The sequence below is a fragment of the Octopus sinensis genome, linkage group LG18, assembly GCF_006345805.1.
Source record: "Octopus sinensis linkage group LG18, ASM634580v1, whole genome shotgun sequence".
NCBI classification, from domain to species: Eukaryota; Metazoa; Mollusca; class Cephalopoda; order Octopoda; family Octopodidae; genus Octopus; species Octopus sinensis.
In genome coordinates this window covers 40,503,305-40,522,052 of record NC_043014.1, presented here as the reverse complement: position 1 = coordinate 40,522,052, position 18,748 = coordinate 40,503,305, and the positions used below count along the sequence as shown (strand labels likewise).

At 39.6% G+C, this 18,748-nt stretch overlaps 1 protein-coding gene across 1 annotated transcript in view; it reads right to left on the bottom strand.

Moving 5' to 3' along the window:
* Positions 1-18,748, bottom strand: part of LOC115221252 (dynein heavy chain 5, axonemal-like) — a 275,949-nt gene that overhangs the window by 20,892 nt on the left and 236,309 nt on the right. The window contains exons 53-57 of the mRNA XM_036510602.1: positions 12,891-13,046; positions 10,970-11,308; positions 7,622-7,726; positions 6,915-6,933; positions 2,941-3,001 (exon numbers count right to left, since the gene is read on the bottom strand). Of these exons, the coding sequence (XP_036366495.1) occupies positions 2,941-3,001; positions 6,915-6,933; positions 7,622-7,726; positions 10,970-11,308; positions 12,891-13,046 (680 nt within the window). The remainder of the gene's footprint in view (positions 1-2,940; positions 3,002-6,914; positions 6,934-7,621; positions 7,727-10,969; positions 11,309-12,890; positions 13,047-18,748) is intronic.

The following is an 18,748-nucleotide window of genomic DNA, read 5'->3' as shown; positions in this document are numbered from 1 at the left end:
TAAAATGCCAACAGCACAGTCTGCTGACAGTTTCAAATGACATTGCCTACACCGAAGCTCTCAAATAAAACACAAAATATGCGCACATTCCTAAATTATTTAAACAAATGGAATTTTTACTGTTTACTTTTCAACAAGTAGATATGAAATGCTGAACTCTACTTCCCGAATAAATAATTCTATACGTTTGCATAAGAAATCTGAGAAAAAATACTGTTCTGATTTATAACGAGATAGAATATGTAACTTCAACATTCTTTATATAAGTTTTTTTCATAATAGCTTCTATTTTAATTAAAAACTGTTATGCTGGCTGACTGGTTAGGAAGCTTGTTTGCAGCCAAGGTGTTTGGTGTTCAATCCTACTTGACAGCATCTTAGGTATTTTAAGCATTATAACTCCAGGCTAAGTAATGCCTTATGAGTGAATTTGGTAAGAAAAACCTGTGAAGAAGCCCATTATATATATAAATTGCTCCTCCATGTGTGTGTGTGTGTATGTGTGTGTGTGTGTGGTGTGTGTCTGTGTTTGTCCGTACATCACTGCTTCACAACCGGTGTTGGTGTGTTTACATACCCCATAACTTAGTAGTTCAGCAAAGGAGATCGATAGGATAAGTACTAGGCTTAAAAAAAAATTCCTGGTGCTAGTTTGTTCAACTAAAACCCTTCAAGGAGGTGCTCCAGTATGGCCACAATCAAATGCCTGAAACAAGTAAAATTTTAAAAGAATAAGAATAAAATATTATTGTATCAAAAATCTTTATACATAAAAGAGAAGTTGTGTGTCTGTCTCCTACGATTTAGATTCCTAACTACTCCCACATTTTGCGGTGCAGTTTAACCAAAACCGGGTATCTTATAGTCGTGATTCATATCGAGCCCTTCTGGGTACTAGCGTGCGTCTATGATGAGTCTACGATTTAAAAAAAATTTACCATCATTTTTTTCCATTTTAATGCATTTTTTTCGCTATTATATAAGGGAAGTAACTCTCTAAAAATGTCTACGATGAGTCAACGATTTAAAAAAAATTTACCATCATTTTTTTCCATTTTTAATGCATTTTTTGCTATCTTTTGGCTATAACTCTCTAAAAATGCTTATATAGTTATTTCCCTTACAAACCCGAGCAACGCCGGGCGATACTGCTAGTTATTATTAAATTAGTCTCCTTATTGCAGAAATATAACCAAGTCATTGGAGATAAATTTTAACAATTAAAATCTTATATCGACCCTCATGAGCCATACAGACCCCTGCTTGAGAACCACAGTGCTAGAATAAGTAACACACATGAAAATAGTAAGTACTGGGGGCAATTTATTCAACTAAATCCTTTAAGGCTATGCCCCAGCATGGCCACAGTCCAGTGACTGAAACATATAAAGGTAGTAGATATTATGGATACAAGACCTGAAATCTGGAAGGGGAGGTGGGGTTAGTATATTACATCAACCCCAGGATTTGGCTGGTACTTTATTTGCTCTGTGTGTGTGTGTGCGTGTGTGTGCATTTTTGTCTGTGTTTGTCCCCACATCATTGCTTGACAACTGCTGTTGGTGTGTTTACATAACCCCGTAACTTAGTAGTTCAGCAAAAGAGACTGATAGGATATGTATCCTTCAGAAGGATGAAAGACAACGTTAACTTTAGAGTTTGAACTCAGAAATGTAAAGAGCAAAAATAAATACTGCTCTAAAGATTCTGCTTTAATCACCACTCTGTCAGCATCTTACAAAATACTTCAAGTCCACACTGTAATGTGATTGGTGTTAAGAAGGGCATCCAGCTGTAAAAACCATGCCAAAACTGACCTCGCCTATGCAAGTGCCACGTAAAAAGCACTCAACCCACTCTGCAGTATGGTTGGTATTAGGAAGGGCATCCAGCCGTAAAAACCATGCCAAAACAGACACAGAAACATAGCACAGGTACCTGCCTTGCCAACTCCAATCAGACCATCCAATGACAGCGATGATGATGATGATGATGATGGTGATGACGATGATGCTGATGACGATGATGATGATGATGACGATGATGATGGGGTGCTGATGACGATGATGATGATGATGATGATGTGGTGGTGATGGGGTGACGATGACGATGATGATGGTGATGGGGTGCTGATGACGATGATGATGGTGATGGGGTGCTGATGACGATGACGATGATGATGGTGATGGGGTGCTGATGACGATGATGATGGTGATGGGGTGCTGCTGACGATGACGATGATGATGATGATGGTGATGGGGTGACGATGACGATGATGATGACGATGATGATGGTGATGGGATGACGATGACGATGATGATGACGATGATGATGGTGATGGGGTGACGATGATGATGATGATGGTGATGGGGTGCTGATGACGATGATGATGGTGATGGGGTGCTGATGACGATGACGATGATGATGATGATGGTGATGGGGTGACGATGACGATGATGATGGTGATGGGGTGCTGATGACGATGACGATGATGATGATGGTGGTGATGGGGTGACGATGACGATGATGATGGTGGTGGTGATGGGGTGACGATGACGATGATGATGGTGATGGGGTGCTGATGACGATGATGATGGTGATGGGGTGCTGATGACGATGATGATGGTGATGGGGTGACGATGACGATGATGATGGTGATGGGGTGCTGATGACGATGACGATGATGATGATGGTGGTGATGGGGTGACGATGACGATGATGATGGTGGTGGTGATGGGGTGACGATGACGATGATGATGGTGATGGCGTGCTGATGACGATGACAATGATGATGACGATGATGATGGTGATGGGGTGCTGATGACGATGACGATGATGATGATGATGATGATGATGGTGGTGATGGGGGTTACACGATGACGATGATGATGGTGATGGGGTGCTGAAAACCTTCGTGAAAGGCCTGATTGGAGGCCCAACCTTCCAAGCTCCTTTACAGGGCTGAGGAAACTGAAGGACAGCTCTGCAATAATGTGTAAATCTGAAAGGGCAATATGTTTAATAAAATCATAATTAACTGATCCTCCGGTATTTTCTTTTACCTAAAGCCAGGAACTTTTCAGCACCCCGTCGTATATTCTGTATTCTCCAACATTATGTAATACAGTTTCACGCGTGATCACATGACCGCCCAGACTATCATATGTTGCTACACATCACTGGTCACAATGCACTTTGCATTGTTTTAGCCTTCAAATGACATTGCCTGGTTGGCTAGGCAAGCAGGTCAACATTCCACCCCTACTGATTGAAAAGAGAACTGGAGCAATGTGAAAGAAGGATTTTGCTCAAGAACACAATGTACTACCCAGCCTGGAAATTGAACCAATGATCTAGCCATCAGGAATGCAACAGCTTAATCATAAGACCACATGCCTTGTTTTTTGGTTTGTTCCTTCTCGAGCAATGCCTGGTGCTCATAAAGGCCGGTTTCCCGGTTTCTTGGCATATAGGTTCCCCACCTGGACCGGACGCCGGTCTGTCGCAGGTGAGCTGCAAGATGCAGGAGGAAAGAGTGAGAAAAAGTTGTGGCGAAAAAATCAGCAGAAGTTTCGCCATTACCTTCTGCCGGAGCCGCGTGGAGCTTCGGTGTTTCGCTCATAAACACACACATCGCCCGGTCTGAGATTCGAACCCGCAAGTCCGCTGCTCTAACCACTAGGCCATGTGCCTCCACGCCACCACATGCCTTCCCATAATACAGCTTATTTTGTTAACATATAAATAATCACTGAGATGAAATTAAAGCCATACATCTCCCGAGTACAGTAATATTCTGTTTAACCTACTGAATACAAGACTAGCAAGCTTGCTTGCTATGCTGCACTAGGGAAGCATTTATGGCATTGGTCTGGCTGATCTGAAAATGCCAAATTTGCAAAGCTTAGCTCCATACATGTGATTTGTCAAATGTGACCCTCATAGTACTGGCAGAGATTAAATGTCATCTTTCAGTAAGTAAATTTATATCCCAGGGCTGCAATATGTGTTGTGTAGTTACTATATTTCATACATTTGGACCAGACAATGCACAGAAATAACTAAATAAATAGAGTTGCAGGCGAAGCTGTGTGGTAGGAAGCTTGCTTCCTAACTGCATGGTTCTAAGTTCAGTCCCACTGCGTAGCACCTTGGGTAAGTGTTTTCTACTCTAGCCTTGTGCTAACCAAGACTTGTGAGTGGATTTTGCTTTTTCTTTTTTTTTTTTTTTTTCAGAATAATTGAGTATAGAAAATTTCGAGCCCCTCAGTTTATGGAAGAGGCATCGAGTTCTCCATGGAATCCACATTGAAAAGACAAACAAGATTTCAGACTTTCCCAACGTCAGCAGAAGGATGATGGAAAAAGTCAGAAAGGAGCTAGAAGATTCAGGATTTGACTATGAGTTGACAGCAAAGAGGGAAGCCCAAATTAGATGATCTGACACCATCAGAATGCTATAAATTCATTGCTGAAATTCGGGAGATCATGAACAATGATCCCAGCAAGTTGATGAATACCATAGCATGGAAGAAAGATGTGGATGAAAAGCTCATCAGGTCAGCAGTGCATTAGGTCATTCACTACTTTTCCCACAAGACAAGGGAGGGACAATTTCTGTCCAAAGCAACACAGGAAAAGTGACTCAAGCACATCAAGAAGCTGATCAACAATTTAAAACACCCACTGAAGCTAGACATGCTGTGGCTCTTCTCCAACAAGGAGAATTTCTGCCAAGACCAGAAGTACAACTCCCAGAACTACAAGGGGCTTGTTGTTTCACTCAATGATGTGCCCAGAGTCATGTAGATGAAATTTTCAGCGACAACCATGGTTTTTAGTGTCATTAGCAGTGAAGGTAGAGCCATACTATCTCACTTCCCTGAGGGCCTCAAGCTGAATACCAATGGCTACATCAATGTTCTGAGTGAGGTGGTGAAGCCCTAGATGAACCAAATAGCTGCAGGGTGGCCATACATGTGGCAGCAAGATTCAACAGGAAGAGCACCTGGCCATAAAAAATCCAACTCCTTAAATTCCATCCAACCCAAGCACGCATGGAAAAGTGAACGTTAGAATAATGATGATGTTTATCTATCTATGTATATGTATGTATGTATGTATGTATGTATGTATGATTATGTCAGGTCACTTTCGAGTGCTAGTGGTAACATGTAACCCAGTACAACCTGTTGCATGGTCGGGTCGTCGGCAACTAAACCGGCAACCCCACCAAGCTTGCTTGGTGAGGAGGGTGTTTATTGGATACCCTGCGGGATGAAAAACAAAACCCGTCAAAGGGCGGAGGAACTCTTGAGAGTCAACGGCCATCCAATAAATGTCTTAAGGCTGTATCATGTGCGGGGACATAGAAATAATCGGACTGAATACCCGATCGCGCAGTTAAACCATTGTGAGTGAAGGACTCCTAGCCTTTGTTAGGGCATCCTTCTAGGAGAAGGTAACTCAGGTAACTGGGATGACTCCGACATAAAATCTGCGGCTCAGTGGTTACCGATGATGTTGACTTGTTCTTCTTTTCGGATTATGGCTGCTGTTGCTTAGTGAGTGGGATTGACTCAGTGCACAGCCTTTCCTCACTTTAAAAAAAAATCTTCTTGCACAGGCATTGCACGATAACAACATTGATTAAGCTTCGTGCAATAGCCATACTTGATAACGAGGGGGCAGCCACCATGTGTGTATGTATGTATGTATGGCTGGATGGATGGATGGGTGTGTGTGTGTGTGTGTGTGTATCTTTGTCTTGACATCATGTATGGTTATAAACAGTCATACAAGCATGGAAGCTGCGGGTGTGAGCACGGGCAAAGCCGACTGCAGGTGCAGATCCCAATGGCAGTAGCAAATATTCTGTACACCTTATATGTTTTTATGTGCTGGTGCCGCATAAAAAGCCTCCATACCAATGCCATGAATAAAGAGCACAATATATTCTATAAAATGATTGGTATTATGAAAGACAAGTTAATTCATTTTCAGTCTTCTGCGAAAAACTTGTCTGATCATGGGGAAATGCTAAATTGCTTGGAAATAAGAGAGGTTTGGTGACAGGTAGAACATCTGGTGATAGAAAATTGGATCTGTTCAGTGTGGCACAAAGATTTTTTGATTAATTTATTTTTTTAACTAAACAGTTTGAAACTTCATATACTGGTGGAATGTCTTATGCAGAACACAGTTTACTTTGAACATTTTTGACAAAATTTGCTATTTTAGAAGTTATTTCATGTTAAAGCTGTCATATTTGCATAATTCAACCAATCAACGACATGTATTCAGTTGAAGAAAGCTACTGCTGTTTGTGATAGTAATCGAAGAGGAACAACTTTCAGGTCATCTCTACTAAATGTCACCACTCTGTTTTATTCATATGTCGAGCAAAGGCGATGCCACCTTTATCTTTTCTTCCTTTCTAGTCAGCACCGTGCATTCCTTATCCTTTCCCTCCCTTCTACACTTTCAGCTAGCAATCAGCATCCTTCTTGGTATTGATTCTTCGATGTTTACTGGTTACTCCGACATGAGAACCAAAAATAAAAAAGCATGTAATATGCAACACAGGCAGTAAACAAAAAATAAAATAGAACAGAGTGGTGACATTTAGTAGAGATGACCCGGATGTTGTTCTTCTTCAATTACTATCACAAACAACAGTAGCTTTCTTCAATTGAATACACATCATTGATTGGTTTAAATTACCCAAATACAACAACTTTAACATGAAATAACTTCTAAAATACCAAATTTTGTTTAAAATGTTCAAAGTAAACCATGTTCCGCATGAGACATTCCACCAGTATACAAAGTTACAAACTGTTTAGTTAAAAAAAATCAATTTAAAAAATCTGTGAGTCAAACTGAAAAGATCCAGAAAGGGATCGTCTGCCTACTAAAAATTCCATCTGACCCCTGCAAGTATAGAAAAAGGAACATTAAACAATAATGGTCTCTGAATCTACATGGAGTTAAAATATATATTTGATTAGGTCTGTAATAGGGTGTATTTACAGAGCTTTGTACAAGTTGTACCTACTTGTCTAGCAATGTTTAGCTAAACCACTATAGGATATGCTAAAGCTCAGAAAGAACTTGAGAACTTTTTCTTTTTTTTTCCATCTTTAATCATAACTTGATAAGAACTAATTATAATATAATTACTTATAAACCATTGCAGTGTGGAAGGTGTTTATAAGTCATTTAAGAAATACACCGCGACCTGAACAGGTCGCGGTCTCAAAGTGACGAAGATATTTTGACAAATTAAATTTAAATGTTGAAGTGAATCTAACGGTTTTTGTGTGTTTCTTAAATGGCTTATAAACACCTTCCATGCTGCAATTGTTTTCGTTCCAGCACACGATCTCAGATCAAGTCACTCGCTATGCAAGTACATCTCCGTAAATACTTATAAACCATCGCAAACATAATAATTCACATCGGCTGATCCGGAAGCTTGCTTCCTGTGATAAGAAGGGATGCATATGGTGATTGAAATATTGAGAAAAAAACACTTAAGAAATGTAAACAAAGCAACTCCAACAAGCGACAATCCTGTAGAATATAAAATGTCACATCAAGTGCAAACAAGCAATCAAACCTGAGTACTGGTCAGTCTATAGAGAAGGTTGTCTTCCAACTCTTTCATCTTCTTCTTGTTTGTTGTGATGTCTTCCATTAACTTCACTCGTTCACTTTCAAGTTCCTGTTTACAAGAAAATCAACATTGTTTGAGTTAAAACATATACACACACATTAATATATATATATATACATATATACGACGGGCTTCTTTCAGTTTCCGTCTACCAAATCCACTCACAAGGCTTTGGTCAGCCCGAGGCTATAGTAGAAGACACTTGCCCAAGATGCCACGCAGTGGGACTGAACCCGGAACCATGTGGTTGGTAAGCAAGCTACTTACCACACAGCCACTCCTGTGCCTCTTTATACTCTCTTTATCCCTCTTTATACTCCAAGTTTAAATTCCACCGAGATCCATTTTGCCTTCCATCCTTTTTATGATTGTGCAATAATACATAAACATGAGCATGAGTTAATATAACCTTGATATCTTCCATCTGTCACAACCTCCTTACTATAAATACATACAAAGCCTTTTATTATTTCCTAAAATATGTAAATAAATAGTCTCAGTTTCCTATAGTCTTCCAGTAAACAATACATGCTGTCTATTACTTCAGTGTACTTAGAGTATGACAATGTGAAAATCACTTGAAACGCAACTGTGCCTTCTATGTACTGACAGCCTCTTCCTCCTGTTTCTATGACGCATATTTTCAATCTTTTTTCTATTTTCTAATATCTGAGTCATTTATCCATCAAATTTAGATATAAAAAGCTGGAGTGGCTGTATGGTAAGTAGCTTGCTTACAAACCACATGGTTCCGGGTTCAGTCCCACTATGTGGCACCTTGGGCAAGTGTCTTCTACTATAGCCTCGGGCCGACCAAAGCCCTGTGAGTTGATTTGGTAGACGGAAACTGAAAGAAGCCTGTCGTATATGTGTATATATATTTATATATATATGTATGTATGTGTGTGTGTTTATGTGTTTGTGTTTGTCCCCCCAACATTGCTCGACAACCAATGCTGGTGTGTTTATGTCTCCGTAACTTAGCGGTTCGGCAAAAGACACCGATAGAATAAGTACTAGGCTTACAAAGAATAAGTCCTGGGGTCGACTTGCTCGACTAAAGGTGGTGCTCCAGCATGGCCACAGTCAAATGACTGAAACAAGTAAAAGAGTAAAAGAGTATGTATGTATGTGTGTGTGTGTGTGTGTGTGTATGTGTACAAGGGGATGCTGAAAAGTTCCTGGTTTTAAGGGTATTGCAAAAGGGGTAGAGCTGTTACCATTAGGGGGAGGTAAGACAACTATTTGGGAGAAGATATGCAAAAAGTCATGATGGTATACAATATATCTTCCTCTTTTTTGCAGGTTTAATGCATGATGGCAGCTCTTACAGTGGATTTTGGTAAAATTGAAGCATGGGTGATCATCAAGTTTCTCTTTTTGCAAGGCAAAGGAGTGGCAGAAATCCATCGCAAGATAAAGGAAGTCTTGAATGATGACTGCTCATCTTATTCCACAGTGAAAATCTGGATGTTAAGGTTTTGGAATCATCATTTTGAATTCACAGATGAAGACCAGTCAGGATGGCCAACTTCCGCAACCACAGATGGAGGACAAAGCCAATGCTCTGCATGTCTGATTCTCAAAGACTGTCCAGATTTCAGCTAAGGTCATAGATGAGACTCTGGGAATTTCTCATGAAAGTGTTGGCCACTTGAGAAAGCAAAATGGGTGCTGAAAAGCCTGAACACGAATCAGAAGTACATCAGAGTGGTGACATCAAAGGTGATTTTGGACTGGTTTGCAGTAGGAGAGGCTGATTTTATTGCTCATTTAGTCACCATCGATGAAACATGGCTTCATCATTATAATTCCCCAACCAAGCAACAATCAATGGAGTTGTGTCATAATGGTTCACCATGTCACAAAAAGTTTCGGACCCAGAAGTCAGCTGGAAAGATTCTGGCTTCAGTGTTTTGGGACAAAGATTGAGTACTCTTTATAAAATACTTGTTAAAGTGTTGCACCATCAATGCAAGTACCCAAATAGTGCTGGTACCACCGTGTGCAGACAATTTGTCCACAGACAATTCGCCGACACACAATTCCCACATGGCCTCAGACTCAACATGGAGGCCTGCATCAAGTGCCTGGAGGAGGTTGTGCCACCCTGGGTCAAGAGGGTGGCTGCTGGCACACACTATGTCTGGCAACAGGACTTTGCACCATATCTCACAATTGTCCTGTCTGTAAGTTGTCTGCCAGTCAACTGTCTGTCAACAAATTCTCTGTCTACTGATACCACAAAAAGCACCAAATACACTCTGTAAATGGTTGTTAATCAATTGATACAGTAACGATGCTGGTCTTCAGAAGTGTCTTCAGTCTTGCTGATGGCATGGGAACCTCTGTAGTGCTGGTGTCACAAAAAATGCACTCAGTACATTTTCTGTAAAATGTTTTGTATTGGGAAGGGCATCCAGCTAGAGACACCATGCCAAAAGAGGACAATAGAACAAGATGTAACCCCTTGACCAACTGAATCCTGATGAACCATCCTACTCGAACAAACATGGATGTAAAATGATCGTAATGATTAGGATGTATATATACAAACACACACACATAGATGTGTGTTTGGGTGGGGGATAAAGACAGCTGTACAAAGAACTATCAATCATTAAATGTGGCCAAAAATTGCAGAAGAGTGAGTCCCAGGAAGACATGTGCATAAGTATGTGTGTATATATATATATATAGATATATGAGATAGGCTTCTTTCAGTTTCCATCTACCAGATTCACTCACAAGGTTATGGTCAGCCTGGGGCTATAATAGAAAGCATTTTTCCCAGGTATCATGCAGTGGGACTAAACCCAGAACCATGTGGTTGGGAAATAAAACTTCATACCTCATAGTTATGACTGCACCATGTATATATGTGTGCGTGTGCACGCACGTGTGTGTATACACGCAAATGCACATGTATACACACACACATGTGGCACGTAAAAGCACCCACTACACTCTTGGAGTGGTTGGCGTTAGGAAGGGCATCCAGCTGTAGAAACTCTGCCAGATCGGATTGGGGCCTGGTGCAGCCATCTGGTTCGCCAGTCCTCAGCGAAATTGTCCAACCCATGCTAGCATGGAAAGCAGACATTAAACGATGATGATGATGATATATACAAAATACACATACACATATATAGGCATATATATGCCTATAAATAACACGTTTAAAACATTCAAAAATCTTATGTAAGATCTCCAACAATAATTCTGGAGGAGGAATTGAAATCAATAGAGGATGCCTAAAATAAATGCTTTATTGATAAGAAATTTACTCACAGCTTTTTCCATAAGGATGACTCTGCCTAGTAACTGATCTTCTAGGCCTTTCACAGTCACTGTGAAATCAATGATAGATGTCCGAGCAGAGATTTCTGGTGTATACGAAGGGTTTGGTAACTTTGTTGTGATGTACAATGTAAAGCCATTCATTACATTACACTCTTTATCTCCAACTTTAACTTTGCATGAAGTACCAATTTTAATGAAGTTTTTCTCCAGTATATTATCCAAAGCTGGATCAAGTTCCTCTCCAATATCATCAATGAGTAACGGTCTTCCAAGAGACATGCAGTCTTCAAGATGTTGTCGGAAATATTTGTGGTTAAGTGATGTCACCTAGGGAAACCAAAATCAATTCTTAGTATGTAAAATTTTATAATTTTATACATTTTTTTTTCATGTATTATCTAAATTCGGCAACAAAATCTCTGATTTACATGACACTAACAGATTTTAGTTCTTGTTTTTATTTCCATTCCCCTCAAAGAAAAACTATTCCATTTCTCTTTGATGGTATTTTCATTCTATAGGTAGAGAGCTGGCAGAAACGTTAGCGAGCCGGGCGAAATGCTTAGCGGTATTTCGTCTGCCACTACGTTCTGAGTTCAAATTCCGTCAAGGTCGGCTTTGCCTTTCATCCTTTTGGGGTCGATTAAATAAGTAACAGTTACGCACTGGGGTCGAGATAATTGACTTAATCCGTTTGTCTGTCCTTGTTCATCCCCTCTGTGTTTATCCCCCTGGTGGGAGTAAAGAAACAGGTATTTTCATTCTATGAAATATGAAGTTCTTTCAATGGTACAACAGCACAAATTTTTATTGGAGGAATAGAGAAATATAATCAAATAAACTGACCCCAAAATGTGACTGATACTGCTTGACAATCAGTGTTGGTATGAAGCAAAAGGGCCTGATAAAATAAGAACTCGGCGAGCTGACAGAAACATTAGCACAATGGGCGAAATACTTAGCTGGTAATTCGTCTGCTACTACGTTCTGAGTTCAAATTTCACTGAGGTCAACTTTGCCTTTCATCCTTTTGGGATCGATAAATTAAGTACCAGTTACACACTGGCGTCGATGTAATCAACTTAATTCCTTTGTCTGTCCTTGTTTGTCCCCTCTATGTTTAGCCTCTTGTGGGCAATAAAGAAATAAGAATAAGTACTAGGCTTTAAAAATTAGTCCGTAAAAGTAGTGATCCAGCATGGCCACAGTCAAATGACTGAAACAAATAAAAGAATAAAATAATATATTTGAGTAAATACAGCAATACCATGTATGTCCTGTTTACCCAGAACTGTTTTACTTATACAAGTTGTATTTAATATTATACTCTTTTACTTGTTTCAGTCATTTAACTGCGGCCATGCTGGAGCACCTCCTTTAATCGAGCAACTCGACTCCAGGACTTATTCTTTTGTAAGCCCAGTACTAATTCTATTGGTCTCTTTTGCCGAACTGCTAAGTTACGGGGACCTAAACACATCAGCATTGGTTGTCAAGCAATGCTAGGGGGACAAACATAGACACACAAACACACACACGCATATATATATATATATATATGGTGTCCTGTACTCATATATGCGTGTATATGTACATGTAGAGGTAGGTATGTACATATATGTTTATATATATGCATATGTTTTATTTCATTTATTAATATATACATATATACGACAGGCTTCTTTCAGTTTCCGTCTACCAAACCCACTCACAAGGCTTTGGTCGGCCCGAGGCTATAGTAGAAGACACTTGCCCAAGATGCCACGCAGTGGGACTGAACCCAGAACCATGTGGTTGGTAAACAAGCTACTTACCACACAGCCACTCCTGCGCCATCCAGAAGACTTTAGCAAAAGTGCCCAAACATAGGTCAAAAAACAAGTCTGTGATTGGCTTTATATTACTATACCTGGAGGTCTTTATCACCTTGTTGCTGCTTTATCCATTTCTTACCTTGTCCTTGTGGATCAATTAATAATGGATATCTTACTGCTTTTGTTACAATAATTCCATTCTGAATGGAGAGTTCATCATTTGGTAATCCTTGCAAATTCCATTCGCCAATCTGACAAGTAAAACATATGTAGATATTACTCAGTGTCTGAGTAAAATGTGAAGTTAAAGTAAAATGTGAAGTAATTTAAAAACGTGAAGAAATCAAATGTTTCTAGAATAGTGGAGGATCTGTGTGTGCATGGCATGAATGTGTGTATGTATCATCCACTGTCTATACAGTAATCCCGCAACTATCGCAGATATTACATTCCAAAACACCTTGCAATAGGTGATAATCTGCAGAGTAGAAACAGTACTGTACTTATTTTTTATATTTCTATCATCATCATCATCATCATCGTTTAACGTCCGTTTTCCATGCTAGCATGGGTCGGACAATTCGACCGGGGTCTGGGAAGCCAAGAGGCTACACCAGGCTCCAGTTTGATCTGGCAGTGTTTCTACAGCTGGACACCCTTCCTAACGCTAACCACTCCATGAGTGTAGTTGGTGCTTTTTTTTGGGGATATATCATTTTATTATAAAGGCAAAACAACACCATGGATGAATCGATGTAAGATTAACCCTTTCGTTACCATATTTCTGTTGAGATGTTCTGAGTTTCTTTCAATTACTTTAAATATAAGAAAGAATTTAGTAAAATAACTTAGTTATCATTCAGCTAGTGTTAAGAACATAAATTGTGGCTAAGGTTTGGTGGAAGATTTTAATTCAAACCTTATGAAAACAAGACATTTGTACTACAGAGCCAAAGCCAGTTTCAGTAGGGTTGGTATCGAAAGGGTTAAATAATAAAATGTGATAGGTGAACCACGATACAGCGAGAGATTATTGTATTTTAACTTATGCTCATCATCTTCTACTTTGTGAGTATGCTCTAACACCCTGTCACCATCATCTTTATCTCCCTTCCAATTATTTTCATCCACCCTCGTATAATGCAAGGTAGCTATGTATCTTCTCTAGAGCAGTGGTTTTCAACCAGGGTTCCGCAGAACCTTAGGGTTCCGCCAGTACAGTCAAAGGTTCCACAAGAAGTTACAAAACTGCTAAAATCGGTGGTAATTTTTAATTCTCCTGCGCAGATATGTGTGCATAAGACTATTAAATTATTGCACAGGAGTTCCTTGAGCCAGTGGAATGTTTCCTTGGGGTTCCGTCCAGCAAAAAGGTTGAAAAGCACTGCTCTAAAGTAAGACAGCCATGCTTGTCTCTCTATCATACTTTATCCTTCAACAACTCGGCATAAAACTACTGCCTTCTCTCTCCATTCTTTCTGTGGCTTTCCACATTACTTGGTGACCACCTCATTACTACCAGTACAAAAGAAAAGAAAAGACAAAAAAAAAAGACACCCAGAGCACAAACTAATGTGGTTGGCATTAGGAAGGACAGCAGCCATAGAAACCATGGCAAAGCTGACGCTGAGACCTGATGCAATTCTGCAGCTCATTGGATCCTGTTACATTATCCAACCCAGGGATAATATGGCAGCAGGGAAGTGGACGTTAAATGAGTATGGTGATAAGGACGATATGTATCTATGTATGAGTGTGTATGTATGTATGTGTGTGTGTGTGTATATATGTATGTGTGTGTATGTGCATGTATATATATATATATATATATAATCAAAATTCGAAATCAATCAACATCAATGGAAATTGCAGCTGTGATACCAGTGCCGGTGGTACGTAAGAGAACCATCCGAATGTGGCCATTGCCAGCGCCGCCCCGACTGGCCTCGTGCTGGTGGCACGTAAAAAGCATCCACTACACTCACAGAGTGGTTGGCATTAGGAAGGGCATCCAGCCGTAGAAACATTACCAGATCAGACTGGGCCTGGTGCAGCCTTCTGGCTTCCCAGACCCCAGTTGAACCGTCCAACCCATGCTAGCATGGAAAGCGGATGCTAAACGATGATGATGATGATGATGATATATATATACACATGTGAGTGTGTGTTGTGTGTGTATATAAATATATATATATATATATAAAGTTAATCCAAACATGGAAAAACAACAATCTGAGGACATGGAACAAGTATAGTGTTATTGGACGCTCAGGAAAGGAAAGAATGAAAGAAGGAGGCTTTAACGTTTCGAGCGGAGCTCTTCGTCAGAAACATAGAAAAAGAAGAGATCCAAGGAAGGGAAAACTGAGGAAAAAAATCGCCAACGATACACACACAGTACACACATACAAACTGAGTATGTAAAAGTAATACTGCAAAAATGTGTAAATTTGAGAATGTATGAGTACATAGGTGGCATAACAATCATAATGGTCACACTTCATTCAATACATTTTGTTTTGCATTCAAATTTCCATAACACACGAGTGCTACTGACTCATGTCACCCATTACTTACATTCCATTGTATTGTATTTTACGTTTAGATCTTGTTTGCAAAATCCAATTTTCTATCAAATTTTATCTGAACTATAACAAAGACCAAACTATTTTCGTCTCCTCACTGATTCACGCTCTTTATTATAGATACCATTTATACTGCCAAGCTCTTTTGTATGTATATCTTTGTATAATGTAAATGATGAATAGTACTGTACATATATTTATAACCTGGAGATTTTTCTTGCACATAGATTTTCCTCATAAATTTAATGTTTTCCCATAAAATATCATTGCGAGTTTCATCATAACTTTTAATATAAAACTGGCTTTTAATTTCATTCAGTTTAAATTTTTGATTGTGTATATATTGCTTATATCTTATTTCTGACTCTCACAAGTTCAATTTTCAATACATCTGTAATTTATTCTCCTGAGATACAATGAAAAATTTAAACAAAAAGAAATCATAAACTGAGTATATGTTAAAAGTAATGATTACGTTTCTATGAAAAGACTCTGAAGAATGAAAAATTCCTTAACATTTCGAGCTAATGCTCTTCAACAGAAAAGATTAAGTGGGGGAAAAAAAAAACACATAGAGAACGAAAAGAACTGAGAGAGAAAAATTGTGTAGGGGTTAACAGTTCAACATGATGAAATGACCGACATGTATACTATGTACTTACAGTAATGCATGTGCAGTGGTATCCAGGAACTAACCTGGGTTAGGTGAAACATACCTACACATATCTGCTCCAATGTATTTTTGTCCTTATAACTTTCAGAAGCATGGATATTTTTTAATGAAATTTTTTGGAAATACTTCAGGTAGTGTAGATCCAGATTACATTGGAATTTTTTGTGATTATATATATTTACTCTTTCACTTGTTTCAGTCATTTGACTGTGGCCATGCTGGAGCATAGCCTTTAGTCGAGCAAATCGACCCCAAGACTTATTCTTTGTAAGCCTAGTACTTACTCTATCGGTCTCTTTTGCCGAACCGCTAAGTTACAGGGACGTAAACACACCAGCATCGGTTGTCAAGCGATGTTGGAGGGACAAACACAGACACACAAATTCACACACACACACACATATATATATATATACATATATACGACAGGCTTCTTTCAGTTTCCGTCTACCAAATCCACTCACAAGGCTTTGGTCGGCCCGAGGCTATAGTAGAAGACACTTGCCCAAGGTGCCACGCAGTGGGACTGAACCCGGAACCATGTGGTTGGTAAACAAGCTACTTACCACACAGCCACTCCTGCGCGTATTAAAAAAAAAAAATGATGAATGTCAATATGTATGTGTGATATCCCACCAATTTTTATTTGCAACTTAAATTCTGATACAATCATAATATACACACTTTGAAATGTATTGGGGTCGATGTAATCGACTATCCCATTCCCCTAAATTTCAGGCCTTGTGCCTTTAGTAGAAAGGATTATTTTAAAATCTGGTGCTTATTCTATAAGTCTCTTTTACTGAACTGCTAAGATATGAGAACATAAACAAACCAACACTGGTTGTTCAGCAGTTGGGGCCACACACACATAGAGTTATATATACAATGGGCTTCCACACAGTTTCTTTCTATCAAATTCAATCACAAAATATACTCAGCTCAGGGCAATAATAGAAGACACTTACCCAAGGTGCCCCACACTGGGACTGAACCCCAAACGATATGGTTGCAAAGCAAGCTTTATAACTACACAACTATATTTGCATCTAGAATTCAACTAACTATAACATTAGGGTACTGTAAATCCTCGAGTATAGTCCGCCCTTGAGTATAATACGCAGGGGATTTTTAGGGGGCTGTACCTCTGAAAAGCTTAAACCTTGTGTATAATATGCACCCCTTCTCTAACGAGAGTCAAGGAGGGCTATATAACGTCCTTGGTTTGTAAAAATGTATACGGTAACATCCTTTATTATTATTGTATATATAACATAATGCAAACATGTAGCTTTTCTGTGCATTTTCTTTGCAGAAAATAAAGAAATAACAGTAATAACGTTTAATAAATGTTGCTTACTGCAAGTTATGGATGGTTCTTTTATGACTTAATTGCTTTCAGGCTTAGCTTAAGGTATTTTCGTGCCCGACATCACAAAATGCGTCTGAATAAACATTGCTGGACAGCAAATAGAGACTCGGACATTGCTTAGGAAATAATTTTCATTTTTAACCTCGTATATAGTACGCACTAGGGAATTTGACCGTTAAATTTTGGGGAAAATATGGGGAGTATACTCAAGAATTTACGGTAACTCTAAGAGTGAAATCAACTCTGTATACACTGAGGAAAACAATCAGAACTACAAATACAAGGAAGGAGGTCACTGGATAAACATTATATTGAATGGATTTAGAATAAGAGGTGGAGTAATGAATAAAGAATTAAGAATTAAAAATTAGTGAATGCTGGAATGTAAAAAGCACCGCTTGAATGTTAGGCCTCATGGAGGCAGTGGCAAGTGATCTAGAGCATTGGCAATAACATGTGCTTGAGAAGACCTGTCAAGCCAAGTGAGGTCATAGTCATCGCTGATGCCGGTGATGCATCACTGGCACTCGTATCAGTAGCATGTAAGAAGCACCCACTATACTCTTGGAATGGCTGGTGTTAGGAAGGGAATTCAGCAGCAGAAGCTGTGGAGGCGCAATGGCCCGGTGGTTAGGGCAGCGGACTCGTGGTCGGAGGATCGTGGTTTCAATTCCCAGACCTGGCGTTGTGTGTGGTTATTGAGCGAAAACACCTAAAGCTCCACGAGGCTCCGGCAGGGGGTGGTGGCGACCCCTGTTGTACTCTTTCGCTCCAACTTTCTCTCACTCTTTCTTCCTGTTTCTTATCCCCGACTTCCTACGCAACCGCTGAGCCTGGATGCGCATTCATCCAATCCGTCGATGCTCTCGGTGTCGGGGGTTGACCTGCTTTCTCTTGTGCAGGTCTTACGAATAGCAAAGGACCACATTTCGGACTTCGCCCACTCTGGAACGAAGACTGCTTCACTCAACAAACAAACAAACAAACAAGCAGCAGAAGTTATGCTAAATCAGATTAGAACCTGGTGCAGCTCCCCCTGTTTACCAGTTTTCAGTCAAACCATCCAACCCATGCCAGCATGGAAAACAGATGTTAAAATGAAGATGATGATGATCATCATGTAAATGAAAGAATGAAAAACAGGAGGATGGAAAAGAAGGATATTTCTTATTTCTTTTATTTCTTTACTACCCAAGGACTAAACACAGAGGGGACGAACAAGGACAAACAAACGGATTGAGTTGATTATATCGACCCCAGTGCGTAACTGGTACTTATTTAATCGACCCCTAAAAGATGAAAGACAAAGTTGACCTCGATGGA